The sequence below is a fragment of the Brassica napus genome, chromosome A2 (assembly GCF_020379485.1).
Source record: "Brassica napus cultivar Da-Ae chromosome A2, Da-Ae, whole genome shotgun sequence".
In the NCBI taxonomy this organism is placed as follows: domain Eukaryota; kingdom Viridiplantae; phylum Streptophyta; class Magnoliopsida; order Brassicales; family Brassicaceae; genus Brassica; species Brassica napus.
The window spans coordinates 11,651,529-11,672,266 of record NC_063435.1 but is presented as its reverse complement, the minus strand read 5'-3'; the positions used below and the strand labels follow the sequence as shown (position 1 = coordinate 11,672,266).

Sequence of the window (20,738 nt, the reverse complement as noted above, 5' to 3'; positions counted from 1 at the left end):
TCCCGGGAAAATTTTAATTTTCTTTCTCCTCTGAGAAGAACTGAAGAGCAAGAAATGAGTAAGCTGATGGACTATTATCTTCTCTACGCGGTGCTTCTTCTTCTTCTTGGATCAGTTCCTCTCTTTAACGCAAGACCACGCACTAATCGACGTAAGTTTCCCCAGAATTTTCCCGGAAAATCTTTGCTTATGCTTGAACATCGACGTAATTAGATTCTTATAGATAGCGATCATCGATAGTTTGCATCTTACGTTTGCAGATTCCAATTTCATGCGATTCGTGACGAACGCAACCGATTTCGCGTCGGAGGATTACTACGACTAGATAATCGTCGGCGGAGGAACGGCGGGATGTCCACTCGCCGCCACGCTCTCCCAATCCTTCCGCGTCCTTCTCCTCGAACGCGGCGGCGTTCCGTACACCAGACCTAACGTGATGACACACGACGGTTTCTTGACGACTCTCACAGACGTCAACAGCTTCGACTCTCCCGCTCAGTCCTTCGTCTCCGAGGAAGGAGTTCCCAACGCGAGAGGCCGTGTTCTCGGCGGAAGCAGCGCGATCAACGCTGGGTTCTATAGCCGAGCTGATAGATAGTTCTTTGAGAACTCAGGTCTTGATTGGGATCTGGTGAGTGTGAATCAGTCTTACGAGTGGGTGGAGAGAGCTATTGTGTTTAGACCTCAGCTTAGGACGTGGCAGTCTGCGATTAGAGACGTGTTGCTTGAGGTTGGTGTGCATCCCTTTAACGGCTTCACGCTGGAGCATAAGGTTGGGACTAAGATCGGAGGGTCCACGTTTGATCGTTCCGGGAGGAGACACAGCTCTGCTGATCTTCTTAGATACGCAAGAAGCTCCAATATTAGAGTTGCTGTTTACGCTACTGTGGAGAGAGTTTTGATAAGTGACTCTGGTTCTAATGTCTCAGCTATTGGAGTTGTGTACCGTGATCAGCTGGGGCGTTACCATCACGCGATGATACGGGACAGAGGAGAGGTGATACTGTCAGCTGGTTCGCTCGGTAGTCCGCAGTTGATGCTTCTTAGTGGGATTGGTCCAAGGAGCTACCTTTCGACTTGGGGGATCCCTGTGGCTATTGACCAGCCTCATGTGGGAGGGTTTGTGTATGATAACCCGAGGAATGGTATCTCCATTGTTCCTCCGGTTCCGATGGAGAACTCGTTGATACAAGTGGTGGGTGTTACTGAGGACGGTGCTTTTCTGGAAGCTGCGTCCAATGTGATCCCGTTTGCGTCTCCTCTGCATTCTGTTTTCATCAGAGCTCCAGCTTCTCCTTTGTATGTCCCTGTGACAACTATAATGGAGAAGATCCTTGGTCCGGTGTCTGTTGGTTCGCTAAGGTTGGCTTCAACGGATGTGAGGATAAACCCAGTTGTTAGGTTCAACTACTTCAGTGATCCACAGGATCTGGAGAGATGTGTTAATGGGACTAGGAAGATTGGTGAAATACTCAGGAGCCGAGCTATGCAGGACTTTATGTTCAGGGAATGGTTTGGGAGCCATAGGTTCAGGTTCGTTGGAGTTCCTTTACCATTGGACCAAACTAATGATCTGGTGATGGCAGACTTCTGTAGACGAACTGTGAGCACTATCTGGCATTACCATGGTGGCTGCGTTGTTGGGAAAGTAGTGAACTCTGATCTCAAAGTCAATGGTGTTGATTCTCTTAGAATCGTGGATGGATCAACCTTCAATATCTCTCCAGGGACTAACCCACAAGCTACCTTGATGATGCTTGGAAGGTAAAAATTTTATACTCTTTGATACCGTTACCAATGCTTTTTGAATTAGAGTAAAAACAATTCTCTATATGACTATAATTTCAGGTACATGGGTCTGCAGATGCTGAAAGAGAGAATGAGATACTAATTTTTCAGATGAGCTTGATGGCATTTTCTGGATTACTTTGCTGATTCTTTTGCTGTATGTTCAACTCTAGCTCTCTATTAGGTGCTACTACTGTTTGTATATTCTTTTGTTCATTGTTTTCATTGGACTCCTCTCGTTGATTGATGTAATAGTCAGCAGGACTGAGATGTAATGACCAATAGCGGATCTTGCTCAGAGTAGTTATGTTTCTCTTAAATGAACATACTAGAGCAAATTTAAAACATGGTAACGTGAAAACAAGAGGCAATATTCTTCTCGTCTTCTTTTGGCACTATGATGAACACTTTTGGAATATGTTCCTTAAATGTTTCTTCTTGAAGTTTTCTGGAATCGTTCCAGTTCCTTCGGTAAAGGATGATAGCACAATCAGACATAAACCTATCACCCTCACATAGTGCTGTCTTGGAATCCAATATATTTCCGTGAAGCTTCCCAGTCTTCATCGTTTGCCCTCTTTATATGTGTTGTTGCAAAAACCAAAGACTCAACTCTTGTTATGTATCAATCTGCAACCTATTTGAATTCCAAAACGCTTCTGCTGTAGCAAAGAAGAAGTTTGTAAAAGTAAGCTGTCAATTGAACAGGACGGACACAATGTAGTGCGAAGAGTTTTAGGGGCTTAAGGCAAGTTTTAAAAATAAATTTATTTACAACTGTAATGAAAATAATTTTCTAATATGATATATTATTTTCATCAAATACACAAGTCTAATACTGTAAAAGAATAATTTTATAACGTAAATATGTTATATTATGTCATATAGAAAAAAAATACATAAATTCAAAAAATGAATTAATTAATTTTCGTTGAAATGTTTTTTTTTTAAATAAGTCTAAACCACTATACTAGAAATTATTTTAAATTTTGGGGCCCTAAAAACAATCATATTAATCGGAGGCATGAGGCGAATGCCTTTTTCAATACACTGTAGGTACTCTCTGGGACACATGGATCAACAACAGCAGGGTGATAAGAATCTGAGTGTGTTCGTTGGACCCTGGGGAGGAAATGGAGGAACCGCTTGGGACGACGGGATCTATCATGGTGTGCGTGAAATCAAGCTTGTATATGATCACTGCATTGACTCCATCTCTCTGGTCTACGATAAGAATGGTAAAGCTGTGAGATCAGAGAAGCATGGAGGCCAGGGAGGCAACAAAACAACAGAGGTAATGTTCCTCTCTCAGTTTCTGTACATTTATCTCTTAGATTTTGGTTTCTTTAACATGAACCGTATTTATATTCAGATAAAGCTGCAATACCCAGAAGAGTATCTGATCGGCGTGAGTGGTTACTACTGTCCAGTAGTGCACAGTGGTACTCCTGTGATCAGATCAATGACCTTCAAGAGCAATAAACAGGTGTATGGACCTTACGGAGTTGAACAAGGAACACCTTTCAGTTTCTCAGTAAACGGAGGTCGCATTGTTGGCATGAACGGTAGAAGCGGCTGGTACCTTGATTCCATCGGCTTCCATCTCTCACGCCCTAAATCAACCAAGGTGATCCATAAGCTTCGAAAGAAGATTCACTGGTTCACAAGAATGGTTGCATGACAAGGCCTTCTACATAGAATAGAATATTTATGTATAGATGTAACACTGAACTCTGCGAATAAGGATGTTACTTTTTTGTTGCACAAACTCATATCATTGAAATGATAAAAACAAAGCACACACGAAGGTTTTATATAAAGTTAGTAAACAAAGCATGTCTCAAAGTGAGCAATATACACAAATGCGTCAATGTTCGCAGATAATAGCTGTAATATTTCGATAAGGAACTCGTCCTAAGTGGCAGATAGTCCAAGCATGGTTCAACCTCTGGCCTTGAGCTCTGCAAGCCTCCTGGACAAATCATCCTCATCAACTTTCTCCTCTGTTGCAGTAGGAATGGCATGGCCAGCAGCCTGAGGCAGTCCAACAGAGACTTCAAGACCGTAATCATCTGCTACCTGCTGCATCAGGTTGTTGACGTCGCCTTCTGGAGTGGACAAGGATGTAGAACCAGCCATGGCGTTCTCCATGAACTCAGCTTGGACCTCCATATTCACAAACTGCTTCTCAAATGAATCCATCGTCTCTGACATCTTCTGTAGATTGCCTGGTAATAGAAACAATAAAACAGATAAGAACCCAAAGTTCTGACATCTACCTTTCATGCTAGTGTCCTCTTATGAGAAGAAGTATGCAACCGAGACTAAAGTATGCACCTTTCCATAAAAACAAAACCTTTCTCTCTACCCAAATAGAATCATGCAGCTCAACATTAGCCTAGGATGTCATAACTAAACCTTGACGAATACGCATAAACTAAACCCTAATCAAAGATTAGCAGCACATCAACAGGCAGAGAATCAATACTCAAAACCGATCATTAAATGACAAGAACTTGTACACAACTCAATGAAATCTACTTGCTATTCCGTTCATGATAGCTTCCTCTTATGAGAAGAAGTATGCAATTAAGACTAAAGGATGAACCTTTCTTGTGTGCTTCCATAAAAACAAAACCTCTCTCTAGCCAATAGGAATGCTGCAAAGTCCACATTACCCTAAAATGAACTAAAGTCTAAAACTTAACAAACACGCATAAACTATACCCTGATCAATGATTAGCAGCACATCAACAGGCATAGAGCCAATACTCAAAACCGATCATTAAATGATAAGAACACAAAGTTGTATACAGCACAAAGCTTCCTCTTATAAGAAGAAGTATGCAACAGAGACTAAAGGATGCACCTTTCTTATGTGTTTCCATAAAAACAAAACCTTTCTCTCTACCCAATAAGCATAAACTCCAAATTAACGATTAGAACTACATCAGCATACAAAAGCTCCTATAGAACGATGGAATGAATATACCTGTGGCGAGGGAAGACTCGAGGGACTTGACGATGTTAGTCATGGATTTGGTGATAGTGGCCATCTTGGCCTGAGTGTCTAAGCGGGCAACAACGGCGTCGAGGCGAGAAGCGAGGCGGAGGTAGTTCATCTGCTCGCTGCGTTTGCGAATGGCGTTCTCGGCGTAGATCCGAGCACCATCCATGTTCCCCTTCTCGATCGCCTTCTTCACCTTGAGTTTCTCCGCCTTCTCTTCCTTCTCGCACTTCCTTGACTGCCTCTGCAGAGACTTCGACGTGAATTTGAGATCGAATATCTGATTCATCAGCTTGTCTGTGTTGCCCATGTTGAAATCGATTCAGATCGAATTCCCAAAACTGAGGATTAGGGTTTTATTTGAATTTGGGGGAAAAGATCACGACGCGTTTGTTTTACGATTGTTGTTTCGTAGAAGAAGAGATATGATGACGATGAAGAAGAAGAAGAAGAAGGAATCTAATATTAAAGTGGGTCCCTGAAAAAAGTCAATTATAATGTTGGAGTCAACTTTGGTTTTCCTATTTCAGATCGGACTTGGCTGGTTCAATCTAGTGATTGTTGGTAGTTCCCGGTTTAACATTTGATCCTCATGATGTAGCTTGCAATTGCATATGCCTCCCCTCAGCTAAGAAAAAAACTGAAACGTAAATTGTATTAAGCTGGCCTTGCAGTTTGGAACAGGTTTGGCCGTTTGAGTCATTCGGTTGGTTCGGGTTGTTTTTGTTGGATATGGATCTTTCGGATAGAGGAGTTTTGAATCTATTATGTTTCGTAACATTATCTCGGCGAGAAGATCCAGGAAAGGCTTCAAGTCTCTCATGCCTTTGTGGCTAAGATAACCTCGTTACTTTGCTTCATATTGCTTTTATTTCTTTTTGCCGGGATGGTTCAGAAACTAGGTTTCTACTCTGTAAAAACTTTTCATCATTTATATGATATTTATAGTTTAACAAAATAAGGTGTGCCAGTGTTTCAATTCGGTTTCTGGTTGGTTTATATCGATTTTAGTTTGGGTCGAGTTTTGAATAACATTCGTATAATACCCCCAAAATATTTTGATATGTTTAGTTCAAGACTTTCAATATGTGAAGTACTTGAATGTATTCTAATACCCAAATATATACTTAAAGACTCGAAAATATCTCTGAATATCCGAGAAAAAAATAAAAAAATATTTGTACATCTGAAATCCAAAATAATATCAAAATCTCACAACTTAAAAATATCCAAAATGCTACAAATATATTTGAATTATCCCAAAATAGCTAATATATATATATATATATATATAAATTTTGAGTTATCGGTATCCTATCGAATCTCAGTAGGAACCAAACCCAAACCGAAGATACTCAGAGGTCTAAATGAATATTATCGAACATGAAAAAAATGTACATATCCCAACCGGGAAGAACCAGATTTTTTTGGGTTGATTTCAGTTAAGGTTTCCTGATTCAGGTATAGTGGCTTAACTAGTTTGGAATGATCATGATGTTTGCTTCTGCCTTCGCTCTTCCTTTTAACCTTCCTGCAGTGGTAACAGTTAACACTTTGTCATTTTCATTTTCATCCTTACCTTTTTCGATTTTTGTTTCTTGCAAACATGAATATATGTCGTGTACAGAGCAATATAATGGAAATTATAAAAACAATTGCTTTAAAGCTATTGGTCACACTGGAAACAATTGGAGCTTCGTCAAACGTATGGCAAGTGACATGGATAGCACGAAAAATAAGCTTTATATGATACTAGGAAAGGGATCATGTACCGTTGTTTTATCTCGCTTCACTCAGTGATTTCTTTCTTGTGTTCTTTTTTCTTTTTTCTTTTTGTTTGAAACACTCTTTCTTGTGTTCAACTTCTAGTAGTGGCGTGTATAATGCATAAACTCAAAGCTCTTGGTATGCCTATACGATCAAGAAGGAAAATGGAAGATCGAACTAGACCTAGCTGCAATTCTCATCATGGAACATATGTACTTTTGCTTCTGAAATTCGGACTCTCACATCTTGTCCCTGAAGAGCATGTGTGAAGAATGTGACACTACTACAAGACATGTACTGAAAACAACAACAAGACTCGGAGCAATCTTGACGTGAAGAAAATAGATTCAAAGAATACCAAAAGGCTTTTTGAGTGTGTGTGCGTGACAGTTAGATCTTTTGTCGCGTCCTTTGTGATATAAGTTAATTATAATCATGGGTCTCCTAACATTTTCAATGTTTATGTTTCTTATACTGTGTGTATAACAGTTTGTGTACTCGATGAATGGTTACAAGGTCGTATTATTAATTAGTAAACTTTTCTCATTTATGATCAAAAGTCTTGTAAAAGATGGAATTTTAGAACAATAATTTTCTCTTTTGGGTCAAAGATATGGTTTTTTCTTTTCATTTAAAGATGATTTGTCAATTTCTCCTTTTGGATTAGTGGAAAATTCTTTTTTCGAATGGTAAGGTTTACAGTTATTTTCCTCACCTAATCAGACTATCAAATTACCAAATGTGTTTATGCCCCTGATTGCAGTTTCAACGGTTTTATTTATGACGCTATATATTAAACACGTATATGCTTCCTCTACAATATACAAAATGTCAAAGATAGAAGAATCAAGCTGCTAATATGCTATCAAGAAAGTCTTATGATGAAGAATCAATATTTTTATTTTCATTACATCTCTAGAATATGGGAAGTTAGAAAAAAACACACACATATATATATATATAGCCAGGACAAGTCTCAAAATATCACATGATTTGATTTGTATAATTGCCAGCAAAATTCAAAATGGCCACAGAAATTAAGTGTACTGAAGGTTTGAATTTGTATAGGAAACGTCATTATTTCCTAAATTTGTAGTAACTATATAAACTGATAAACATATAAAAAAAATTGTGGTTACAAATATTGGTCGTTCAAAACTCGAAACTTTCTTATAAATTATAAGAGCCCGTTATTATGAAAGAACTAATATCCACAGGATTGTTTAGAAATCCGTTGTTGAAAAGAGAGATTATCAGTTTAGTTTAGTTTTTGTCTTTCAGTTCAATTGGTTTTGATTTTTTTTTTGGTTTGGGACTCTTGTTTATTCCACAATTGTTGGTTATGTCAGATTTTATTAGAAGAACAAAAATAATGAGAAGAAAATTCTATTTAAAGCAAAAAAGGTTTTTAAAAAGAGTTATTTTTGGGTTAATCCCTATGTTCACCAACCAATAATATTTTGTTATTCATATTCGATATCTTTTAGAAAAAAAATATATTATCAAGTTATATTATGTTTTTAAAATAAAAAAGTAAAAAATAAATAAAAAATAGTAGTAGTTACAAGAAAAACCCTAAATCGTTAATCTCTAAACCCTAAATCGTTAATCCCTATACCCTAAATCATAATCTCTAAACCCTAAATCGTTAGATAAACCCTAAACTCTTAGATAAAACTTAAATTCTAAATCAAAAAATACTAAACACTAAAACACTCATGAATTTAAGGTTTAGTATTTTGCTAACGACATTAAAAATATTTTTTTGTAACTACTACTATTTTTTATTTATTTTTTTATCTTTTTATTTTAAACATATAATATAACTTAACAATATTTTGTTTATTTTTTTAAACAAAATATCGAATACGAAATAATAAAATCATATTGGTTGGTGAACTTCCATAAATAAATCTAAAAAAACATAAGAAAAAGAAGGCTTGCAATAACATGAACGATCGATTGAATTATCGTCGTGTTATGTATCAAAGACAACGTCGTGGCCTCTACATTCATTCACGACCAATTAATAAAGCATATGACAACATTCTTTATATATTAAAAATATTTATTCCATTTGTTTTAGGGCAAATCTCCAAAATAGCACATTTCTAAGTTTATATCACAAAAATAGCACTCAAAAACTAAAATGACCAAAATAGTATTTTATCTTTTGAAAAAATTAAATTTTTTTTTATTTTTCAAAATTTGAAATCTTATCTCCAAAACCTCACTTCTCAACTCTAAACCCTAAAACCTAAACTCTAAACCCTAAACCCTAAATTCTAAACCCTAAACCCTACCCCTTAAGTGTTATTTTTGTGACTTTTGGACTTGAATGCTAGTTTGGGAACAAAAACTTGATTTAGTGCTATTTTGGTCTTTTTCTCTTTGTTTTATACAGTGTCAAATGTCGTTTTAATATTTTTTTACTATATATTGTCATTTCTTGTTTTTACTGCATTTTTTCTATAGACACTTCAGTTTTATTTCTGTTCTTTAAACTTTTTGATTAGTGTATCATATAAAATAGCAGTCTACTTATTCTAGTACAAAGACATTAAAAACGAAAGAAATTGAACTTGTTACCTAATTTTAAATATGTGTGTGTGAGAAAAATTTAAACAGTAAAAAAAAACTTTAAACAGTAAAAAAGCGAAGGGAGTATGAACTTTAGCGTTTAGCAGCGGGACCAATAACAAAATATCAACGGCTTAGCGTTTTGTCTCGTCGGTATATGAGTGTGATTGGAAAAAATGGAGTAAATGAGAGGGAAATAAGTGGAAAAATGAAAATGGGAGAGAGAGTAAAGTAGAGTAAACATATTTACTCTTGCTTAAGATGGAATAAATTTACTTGTGTGTTTTACTCTTTTATAGCAGTAACTAGACTTTGATCCGCGCAGGTGCGCGGATGTATATTTTGAAAAATATGTTAATATTTGTTTTTCATGTAATTATTAGGATTTGACAAAATGAATCCGAGGAATAGTACCAAACCCGAACATAAATTGATTAAATATTCGAATTATTTAAAATTTTGTTATTTAGAGAACTGAATCTTATCTGAACCGAAGTATTCGGGTACCCGAATTTATCTAAAAATATATTTATATACTTATATATATATTAATTATTTTTAGATTTAATGTATATAAAACATCAAGAATGATACTTTTAAATTGGTTTAAATATTTGAAAATATATATAGATAGTCAAAAGCAAATATCTAAAATAGTTAAAGTATACACAAATCACCAAAAAGACTTAAAATAATTATTGATTTCGTATCCAAAATTTTAAATCAAGCCAATTGATATGTTAAGCTTAGGTATTCTGATATATGTTATTCAAATTTATAGGTAATATATTATTTTATTTATAGATTTTGAGAAATTTAAAATAGATAATGATTTAAAACTTTAAAAATAATTTAAATGGGTTATCCAAACGCGAATCACACCCGCAAAGATCCGAATTGAACTTAAACCAAAATTTAGAAACATCATAATAGGACTAAAATCTTTGACCCCGAAAACCTGAAACGTAAACTGATAAGAACCAAACCCGTATGGGTACCCGAAATCTCATCCTTAGTCATTATTATATATCGTATATTGTCATCATATAATTAACCGTATTTTATATGTACCATCATATAAGTAATCATATAATTAATAGTATTTTATACGTACCATCATATAAATAATTATATATATTATATTTTTAAAACTTAATATGAGATATAAAAACCATAATTTGAGTTGGTATTTCAAATTGGGCTTTGTATTGTATTTTTCTTATATATATTGACAACATTTTTTATAATGGTTATTGAAAAATAGTTTAGTAAAAATCCTTTTTTGAATATATGTATTATTTTTAATCAATTTTTGATATAAATCAACTTTAAATTATTATTTTGATTTGAAATATGTGTATAAAGTTTAAATTTTGTTTTATGGTTAGTTTAGAAAAAAAAAAGTTTTAGGTAATTAGATTGATCCATTTTTCGTATATTTTAAAACTGACCGAGATAGATAGTTTATTATAATATGATGGACTTTCAGTTTTTCTTAATAATATAAGTCCATTACTTTTTTCTTAATACTACTATCTTTGTTTCTAAACAATTTTTTTTTAAAGACTACAATCCATGCTTTTAAACACTTTAAATTTTTTTAATAATCCTATTCAAGTCTTCAAACACTTCAGTTTTGTACTTGAATTTTAATAATATAGACTAGAGAAAATAGGTGGATATGTATTTTTACATGATTGGAGAAATTTCAGAATAAATGAGAGTAACAGGTTTTTCACTTTTATTATTTACTCTAGAAGTGACATACAGTCACAACCTCTGTCTTTCATCTAGACACTCAAAGTTCTCCACAGCCCACACACCTCGAATGCCGTGTATGTAAAATGTAACTATTATATATTAAATCACTACTATTACAATTAGACCTTGCACGATACTTGGGAACTTTAGCAGCTTTGTAAGTGGGATTCAGGTTTTTAATGGGACACGCATGACATGTCACACAAACAGAAAAGGACGAATCTTATTCATACTTTAACGGTTTGATTACTGGACAACAAATAGCTGTTAAATTAACATTATAGTCTTTTAATATATAGATTTCGTTGAAGTTTAAAATTCACAAATCTGCCGGGACCGCTTTATTCATACGAACCACCGCACATGATGCTAATCGCATTAAAATGAGAACATCTATCAAACTTCAGATTTTTCATATTATTCTCATGAACGTACGGGATTTCACGAGCTTGTATTGATGCTGATTCCTGAATGACATTAGTGCTGTTAGTTTACGGAATAAGTGTGTATTTGAAGATACTGTTCTCATGTGAACTCATGCAAAAGAAACACAATGTGGAAATCATCGCAAGGCATACTTCCCGAATATCAAGCCAAACAGAGTATAGAATATACTCTTTTTGCATCTATATATCTTATTGAGTATTCATGCTAAAACACCTTTAGCTTTTATCAAATTAGGTGAATAAGCATATGTTATTCTCTTCTTTTTTCTCAAAATGCGTTTAGTAACGTTGCCACTGGTGACACATGCGGTTTTGAGAAGAAAAAAGGGATACTATTCTGTTCATATGTAACAGATTTGAAAAAATTATTAAGGAAAATTGTAAGCAATTTAGTCATGTCGTCATAACATTATAATATATACCTTTGATGCAGCTTTGGATGTAAACATTATAATTTCATAAATTTCAACCTTTGATACAGTTTTGGATACGCTATGAGTGAATTTTTGGAGCTCATTGGATGATAGCTTAGTCTTGTTTATTTTTTGCTAAGGCTGACTTAACTTTGATTTAAAACTTTTGTATCATTACAAACTCTTCTCATATTATATATGAAATTCACATTTTAGCAAAAAAAAAAATTATAATATATACCACATGATTTGATAAAATAGCATGAATATGCGAAATACAAAGAGAATTGTATGGGAAAAATGAATAATCATATTAATTTCTCTTAAAGAATATAAAATCGTGTTAGTTTACTTTTTATACGATCTGTGTTGATGCGAATGGTGTGTTGGTTAAGTTCCAAACGCGGACGGGTCTTGTGAATCACACATTGCTATTACAAGGCAACGTGTTTCTAAGAGATCTTATTTGGTGGCAGCTTCTGCGTTTGTCATGACTCATGACTGTAGTAGTGTCACACAGTCACGGATCCAACTCCCTTTATATATTTGTTTGATCACTATTTTTCCTGCAAATTGACACACCGATTTGATTTTAAATATACTAGGTTCTGGTCCGCGCTACGCGCGGATAATGTTTCAATATTTGTTTTGGAAATATAGCGCGGATAATGTTTCAATATTTGTTTTGGAAATATAGATTATATTTTAAAATTTTGGTGTTTCAATTGATTAGAGGTCGAAACTATTATAATTTAATATTAAAATTATTTTTAAGTTGATAAATGAAAAGAAAAAGTTACGAAAGAGTGATGTTTTAATTAAGATTTTTTTTAGTTTTCTACTTTTCTTTGTTATTAGTTTCTATTTACAACAATCTTTAAAAATTGTTACGTTGTTTTCATATATTATGTTTTCTAAAAACATCATATTAGTAATAGTATATTTTAAAAGTATAACAAATGTACTGTTCCATTATTTGATTCAAAGTTGTTCATTTATATATATTAAAATAATATAAAGTTTAAGTGTATATTTGTATGTCATATTTGTCATTTAGTGTAGCCATAGTGATTTTTATCGTTTTATTGTTTTAGTTTATTTTTATTATGCGCTTTAACTTTTTTAAAAATATTAATATTTTCTAATTGAGAGTTGTTAATGATAGACCATATTGATTTGAAATATTTCTATAAATACTGATTATATATATAATGTTTAATATTTTAGTAATGTGTAGATAAAAGAAGTTGTCATATGAATTTTAACTAACTTAATTTTTTTGAACAGAATGATTAGTATTCTTAACTATTATATTTCTTTTGGTAGCATATTTGTATTTCTATTAGTGATTTTTTTAAATTGGTTTCCATAACATGTAATCTTTGGTAGAATTCATTGAGTTAGTAGAACTTAGTTTTTTGGTTGGTATTTGTAGATTTTTATGAAACTAATCAGTTATCTTACTGTTTTTTTCGTTTAATAGTTTTTAGCTGTATACTACGGTATATTTTTATATGTAGTAACTATTTTTAAAATAATGAGGATACATAACGATTAAAAGGTTATATCAGCTAATCACATATTCAAAAGAATGATTAAAATTTAAAAACTTGATATTGCTTTATGAAGGTAATGGATATATGTGATTCTGATTTGTTTCTATAATAGTTGTTTTTACTTGGTTGATGTTAACTTTCTAAGGAGTTACTATTTGATATCGATTTAATTTTAACAAAGCTTATTTTGAACTAAAATATGTAGCTATATTTTCTTATTCGGTGTATTAGAAGCGTAAGATTTTATAAATAAAAATGAGTATGTTTAATATAATGATTACTCGAGTCATTTACAATGTACATTTTAAATTGTAGTTTAAAATTACCCTTTTACTTTAAAATTGACATATAATATAAATTTAGAACATATGAATTTTCTTTTAAGATACAAAAAAATTCTAAAATGAATTGTTTCACTTTATTAAATTAAAAGGTAATTTGATATTCTGTGTGTTATTCTTATTTGCCTATTTAAAAAACTATTATAATTTGATGGAAAACAATACAATTTAGAAATACATAAATAGTTATATAAACCGATTATAGATACAAATATAAGAGAATTATAGATATTAACTTTATTTATTTGAGAAGTTAACAACTGAAACATTAGATTTTTTTTTTTGCATGTTTTTTAAAGTATATCTCATATATTTACCACATTCAGAGTGTTGCAAATAAAAGGTCTTGTCAACCTTCCTAGAAATGAAGTAATTCTATGGGTGCCACATAAGACAAAATATTATCAAATCTTTATTATTTAAAATCATTAATTATCATATATATTATAATTCCGTATGTTCTATTTAAGAAAACAATGAAGACTATTTTTATATTAATAATTAATTATATGATTAGGGTTAATGAACAGTATAATATATGTTTAGATGAACTAAATTATTTTTCTAAGCTTAATTTTCGTGATGACATGTGTCATGGTTCAAAGGTTGTAATGTTTCTCTTTTAATATATAGAGGATGTCTACGTGAAAAAATGATGTTCCCAAAAATGTAAAATAACACATTTCAAATTTTTTGTTCATTGATAATTATATTATCCCATTTAAGATGTGTTTAGCACAAAAGGAAGGGTTTCAATATATTTTACTTGATATAAAATAATATACTCAATAATATTTTATCAGCTATTCAAAAAAATCTATGCAATTTCTATTGAATAATTTCTTCTCATTTTACTTTCTCTTAACCGCCAAAACACTACACAAGTTCATCTTTCAAGCAGTTATCTATTTCGTATGGAAGGAGCGTAATGGAGGTCTTCATTCAAATGAACATAAGCAACCTATTTTGGTGATCAGGGGGAGGCTGAGTGTTTTCTAGATATTTAGATAATTGGAAACCTTTTTTTTAGTTCAGGGTTGGACCAGTCCGTTGGTATTTTAGTTTTTAAAAATATTCTCCACATGTATAAGATTGGGCTGGAATGGAGCAAGGTTGGGCCGGAACTTCAAATTGGTTTGAAACCCAGCCCGTAGTGACATGGCATATTGATTGGTGGAGAATATTTCTACCCATGTGGCACCCCTTAGAAACTCCAAAAATAGTACCTTTTATATAGTAGGATATTTTGCCATCTTTGTTAATGACATATGTTCTGGAATATTTAGGCAGTTTTTACTTTCTTACTTCTGGAAAACACCTAAAGGTAAAAGGTTATTTCTGAAAACGCGTAATCAAGTATTCAAACACGTTCCAAATGCTTTATTCTCAATCTTAACCAATTTTTGTGTTTATAAGTTCAGTCAAATGATTGCAGCTATATGTAACTCAAGTCTTAAATTGTGGACCGCGGTCTGATTTTATTAAAGTTTGCTCCTCTGGTTTTCGTAAAGTACGATTAATTAGAAAAATAATTGTTGATAACGAAGAAAATGCAAGTAGATGAATACAAAACGCTGTAGCCAACCGAATACGGCTTCTTAATTACTTAATTATGATTATCCTTTTTTTGTTAATCTTTGTCCCTCGCAATTCCTCTCTCTTGCTAGTGGCTGTAGCTATATCCAGTTTGTAACCATATCACCATCACATAAATAATTATAAGAATTGATTTTAGAGTTATCTTTTTCTTTAACGTTTTAAAATATGTTTCTCAAAAAAAAACTTTAAAAATATGAGCCGATTAGTTAGAAAAAGATTATAATATATTTAAATGATAAATTATTATTCTCTTCAAAATCATTAAGCTAAATAAAATAAAATCAAATATGAGATGACAAAAAGTAAATTAACTGTGAATATTATCAGAGTTTCATAAAAACAGTTATTGCATAATCTAGAATTTCATATGATGTGTCTTTTTTTCATTTTGGACAATCATATGATGTGTCAAATTGTCAATTGCCCGGTATATTTTCTTCAACATGTGTTACAAGTTTTATCTTATAAAATCATATATTCCAACTTACCTTTAGTTTTAGTTATTTATTTCCCTTCATATGATGGATATATATTGTACCAAAAAAAAGAATATATATTTGATGATCGAATATTCTTCTCTTATTCCCGCGTTACCTCCTCGTCTTTATGAAACCCACCCAGAAACATCTAAAAAGGCAAAATCAAAAACAAAAGCTCTCATAACCGTTGGATCACTCTAAAAGACCCATGTTTGACCATAAACGTCATCCAATCCAACGGTTCACAAACAAAAAGAAAATAAGATTCTAATTTTGTGTTCTTCCTCCTTTTATTTTCACCCTTGAGGTAATATTCCAATGGCATCTCCTAGAAAATCCTTCATTGTTTTGTATAAATACCAAACCACATTTCTCTTCTCCTCCATCCACAAACCAACGAACTCAAAACATCCAATCAAATCTAAAACTCAGATTATCTCGAGAAATATTCGTGAGACATGGCTTACAATAGCAATAACAAGAACAACATTGTCGTTGTGTTCGACTTCGACAAGACAATCATCGACGTTGATAGCGACAATTGGGTGGTCGATGGACTTGGCTTCACTGATTTGTTCAATCAACTCCTCCCTACCATGCCTTGGAACTCACTCATGGTTTGCTCTTGTTTTCTCTTCTCTGCTTTTGTTTTAATTTATTAAAAAAAAACTATTTAATTTTTGTGATTTTGCGGTTTTGTTCATATGAATCTTGAATTTTGCATGGAACCTTAATGTTTTTTGTTGTTGTTTAACAGGACCGTATGATGAAGGATATTCATGATCAAGGCAAAACCATTGAAGAGATCAAAGAAGTTCTCAAAACAATCCCTATCCACCCACGAGTCGTCCCTGCCATCAAATCTGCACATGCTTTAGGGTAATTCATAATTCACATTTTTATACTCTCTTTTTTTTGTGATAAATAATCATTTTATTCAAATTATTATTTTTTCTAAGCATTAATATGTCTAATGTTAGACAAAACCCACCGTTTCTAATCCGATATTCACGGTCCGGTTTCCAGGTGTGAGCTTAGGATAGTGAGCGACGCCAACATGTTCTTCATCGAAACCCTCGTTGAGCATCTCGGGATTAGTGAATACTTCTCTGAGATCAACTCGAACCCAGGGTTCGTCGATGAGCATGACACGTTGAGAATTTCTCCTTACCATGATTTCACCAACTCGTCCCATGGTTGCTCTCATCGCACGTGCCCTCCTAACATGTGCAAGGTACTTTTAACATTTATTTTATTTTGTTTTGGTCAGATGTTGACCACATAGGTCGTTTCTAAATATTAAACCATAGTCTTAATCATTATGTTTTTACATTTATTTAGGGCTTGATCATTGAGAGGATTCAAGAATCTCTAGCTAAAGAAGGGAAGAAGAAGATGGTCTATTTAGGAGATGGAGCTGGTGATTACTGTCCAAGTTTAAAGCTAAAAGCTGAAGATTACGCGATGCCCCGTAAGAATTTCCCGATTTGGGATCTGATTAGTCAAAATCCTATGCTGGTTAAAGCAGCGATCAGAGAATGGACTGATGGTGAAAGCTTGGAGAGGATATTGCTGGGAACCATCGAGGAGATTCTATTGGAGGAAGAGAACGAGAAGAAGATGTTGACTAGTGCGGAGAATAACTGCAAGATGCAGACCATCTCTGTCGGGATTAATGTTCATCATGAGCCAATAATGCCCCGTGCTCTTCGAGTTTCTCAGTCTGGTTAATTAATTAGGTGGTTTGATATAACTGATGAAGAAGAATATTATATGTGGTGACTTTATAATTATAAACAATATATATGACGATGAAGTTGTATGATTGTGATTTTGTTTTTAACAAGTATTTCGAAGAAAACGAATAACTATGGAATGAATTTCGCCTTGGTTTTTGCTGTTTTGTCATAAATTTATCAAATGTATTTTTGTCTTGTCCTAAAAATAGTACATTATGATGATTTTTATCATACAATTTTTTTTTCTTGAGATTCCAAATGTATAGACTCCACGTGAGCCATGCGGTCCCAAGTTCCAAATACAGAATTGTACTTCAAATCCTTTTGATACGAATATTCTTCACGATGTGCCATAACCCCTGCTCGAAACGCGGCTGCAAATATACCCAAATCGGTGTAGTCAGACATTGATTCGCCTTGATACGCGCATAAAACCGTCTAATTTCTGCGTTGACATTTAATTTCTGTATAATTTTTGCGTTGACCACCTAAGTTTTTTTGTTTTCGTCCGTGTAAAATTGAAACACGGTTAATTATTTTTTACTCATTATTAACAGATTTTGTGTAATTATTTATTACTAAATAATTACAATTAACTATCAAACCCAAAACAAACACATATGCATACTATATTTAGGGATTTTTTCTTTCCAAACACATCGAATCAAAAAGAGACTGTTAAAAATTATATATAAAAAGTTATATAATTATGTCTAAGAACTTGTGTCATCATATTAAAATTAGCTAAATATATTATAAATATATTAAATTATATTTAAAATTAGGCTCCACGTCATCTCCGAATACTTCTAGATTTCGGTAATTCGCTTGGCCCAGAATTTCCGTCCGACTAACGCCTATTATAGTTCTGAACAGGGATCATAACTAATGTTACGTCTTTTCTTTTTCTCAATTGTTTCGAGAGATCTTTTCACAAATGCCAACATCAATATACTTCCCCCATTTGCAATAGATAACATTTCAAGACATAATATATACATTAAAAAAACATTTTTTTAAAAAAGGTCATCAACTATACATCTAACTAATAAAATAGACTGCATAATACTGTTAGTCATATAACATAAAATTTTAATAAATTTCAAATTAAAAATTAAAACACCATTTAATTAACAAAAATTTCCTAAAATATCAAATATTAAAAATAAAAGGAATACAAATCTTTATGGTTTAACGACAACTAGGTGATTTGCCCGCGACGCGGGCTTAAAGATTTTCATAAATTTTTAGAAAGTTCTTTGTACACTATATTCATTACTAAAATAAATCTTAAAATAACTCAATATAATATTTTTAATTAAATAATTAAATTTTTTTATTTGATTAATATTTAGTAATATAAATTATATGTTCAATGTTTTACTTAAATACTTTTTCAGATAACTAAATTTTTCTCTAAAACGACACTTAATATAAAACACAGGGAGTATATATATAGAAATTATTATTTTTAATTATATTTTTAGAATTTGGATAATTCAATATTCTATTATTAATTATATAATTAATAATTTTATTTAATTAATATTTAGTTATATAATTTATGTTTTTAAATTTTTACTAAAATACTTTTTCAGATAACAATACAATATATACAGAAATTATCTCTTTTTAAAATTATATTTTCAGATTTTGGATAACTCTTACTATTATTAATATTAATCAATTATCTAATCAAATCAATTAAAATTTCATATTTATTTTTAATTTATTAATACATTTTATTCATTAAGGGTATAAACGATATTAACCACTCTAACTTTTAACGTGAGAGCTCGATTCCAAAAATTTTCTTTACTTGATTAATATTTAATTATATAATTTATGTTTTTAACGTTTTACTAAAATACTTTTTCAGATAACAATGCAATATATATATAGAAATTATCTTTTTTTAGTTATATTTTTAGATTTTGGATAATTCAATATTCTATTTTTAATTATATAATTAAGAGTTTTATTTGATTAATATTTAGTTATATAATTTATGTTTTCAAATTTTTACTAAAAGATTTTTTCAGATAATAATACAATATATACAAAGATTATCTCTTTATTAAATTATATTTTCAGATTTTGAATAATTCTTACTGTTAGTAATATTAATCAATTATCTAATCAAATCAATTAAAATTTGTTTTTATTTTTTAATTATTTATACATTTTATTTATTAAAGGTATAAACAATATTAACCACTTTAACTTTTAACGTGAGAGCTCCGTTGCAAAAAATTACTTCCCAAATAATAGTATAGATTGTTAATTTGTTAATTGTGCTCTTCTCTAAAACAGTGATGTGCAAAGGGTTCGAGGGGCAAAGGTTAAAAAAACTTACTTTTAACTACATTAAAAATATTTTTCTAATACAACTGTACTAGATGTTTTGTCCGCACATGCGAGCTTAATCGTTTTACAAATATATATTAGTTTATATTTTAGTAATTCAAAAATCAGCATGATAACTTATTATTTATGTTTTCAAAAACATTAAATCAAACATCAAATTATATATATATATATATATATATATATATTTGACGTAAATTTAAATAAAATATATATGTTTATTATTGTACTGAAATTTTAAAAGAAAACATTCACATATTAAAAATATTTTAGTAAATATATTTATTGTAATTTAGTTAATTAATATTTAATTATAAATTGTTTATTTGTTATTTTCTAATTGTTATAACTGAAAAAATAAATTTTAGGATAACAAAACAATATATAAGAATTATCTAATTTAAACAAAATAATATTATTAATAAAAATTTGTTTTTAGTTATATTTATAACTGAAAAATATTTTTTAAGATAACAACACAATGTAAAAATTATATTTTTGAAAAAAAAAATTAATATTATAAATAAAAATTTGTCTTTGATTATATAGTTAATTATAGATAAATTCATTAAGGGTAGTATAGATGTTAACCGCTCTAACTTTTAACGTGAGAGCTTCGTTGCTAAAATTTACTTCGCAAATAATAGTATATATATTAATTATAAATTGTTTATTTGTTATTTGCTAACTATTATAATTGAAAAAAATAAATTTTAAGATAACAACACAATATATAAGAATTATCTTATTTAAAAAAATTAATATTAAAATAAAAATTCGTTTTTAATTATATTTATAACTGTAAAATATGTTTTAAGATAACAACACAATGTAAAAATTATCTTTTTGAAAGGAAAATTAATATTATTAATAAAAATTCGTTTTTAATTATATT

General features: G+C 31.2%; 3 protein-coding genes and 1 pseudogene across 3 annotated transcripts; 3 read left to right on the top strand and 1 right to left on the bottom strand.

The window, feature by feature from the left end:
- The first annotated feature begins 17 nt into the window (after nucleotides 1-17).
- On the top strand, nucleotides 18-2,673 carry LOC106423601 (annotated as a pseudogene).
- A 162-nt stretch (nucleotides 2,674-2,835) lies between these two features.
- On the top strand, nucleotides 2,836-3,560 carry LOC106399556 (jacalin-related lectin 19). The gene is made up of 2 exons (XM_048757430.1): nucleotides 2,836-3,082; nucleotides 3,161-3,560. The coding sequence occupies exons 1-2, from the start codon at nucleotides 2,861-2,863 to the stop codon at nucleotides 3,467-3,469; spliced, it is 531 nt and encodes a 176-aa protein (XP_048613387.1). The 5' UTR covers nucleotides 2,836-2,860; the 3' UTR covers nucleotides 3,470-3,560.
- LOC106399546 (ESCRT-related protein CHMP1B) lies at nucleotides 3,480-5,409 on the bottom strand. Its single transcript, XM_013840021.3, has 2 exons — nucleotides 4,781-5,409; nucleotides 3,480-4,016 (listed from the first exon to the last, which is right to left on the bottom strand). Exons 1-2 carry the CDS (start codon nucleotides 5,103-5,105, stop codon nucleotides 3,730-3,732), a joined length of 612 nt encoding a protein of 203 aa, XP_013695475.1. The 5' UTR covers nucleotides 5,106-5,409; the 3' UTR covers nucleotides 3,480-3,729.
- A 10,686-nt stretch (nucleotides 5,410-16,095) lies between these two features.
- LOC106399564 (inorganic pyrophosphatase 1) lies at nucleotides 16,096-17,632 on the top strand. The gene is made up of 4 exons (XM_013840039.3): nucleotides 16,096-16,354; nucleotides 16,495-16,616; nucleotides 16,764-16,971; nucleotides 17,079-17,632. The coding sequence occupies exons 1-4, from the start codon at nucleotides 16,196-16,198 to the stop codon at nucleotides 17,466-17,468; spliced, it is 879 nt and encodes a 292-aa protein (XP_013695493.1). The 5' UTR covers nucleotides 16,096-16,195; the 3' UTR covers nucleotides 17,469-17,632.
- Nucleotides 17,633-20,738: the final 3,106 nt, after the last annotated feature.

Excerpts from the sequence above, each read along its gene's own strand:
- LOC106399546 (XM_013840021.3), bottom strand. The coding sequence starts at position 5,105 with ATGGGCAACACAGACAAGCTGATGAATCAGATATTCGATCTCAAATTC. Across the intron at positions 4,017-4,780 it reads CGAGTCTTCCCTCGCCACAG|GCAATCTACAGAAGATGTCA; the intron begins GTATATTCATTC and ends TTCTATTACCAG.
- LOC106399564 (XM_013840039.3), top strand. The coding sequence starts at position 16,196 with ATGGCTTACAATAGCAATAACAAGAACAACATTGTCGTTGTGTTCGAC. Across the intron at positions 16,355-16,494 it reads TGCCTTGGAACTCACTCATG|GACCGTATGATGAAGGATAT; the intron begins GTTTGCTCTTGT and ends GTTGTTTAACAG. Across the intron at positions 16,972-17,078 it reads GCCCTCCTAACATGTGCAAG|GGCTTGATCATTGAGAGGAT; the intron begins GTACTTTTAACA and ends ACATTTATTTAG.
- LOC106399556 (XM_048757430.1), top strand. The coding sequence starts at position 2,861 with ATGGATCAACAACAGCAGGGTGATAAGAATCTGAGTGTGTTCGTTGGA. Across the intron at positions 3,083-3,160 it reads GAGGCAACAAAACAACAGAG|ATAAAGCTGCAATACCCAGA; the intron begins GTAATGTTCCTC and ends ATTTATATTCAG.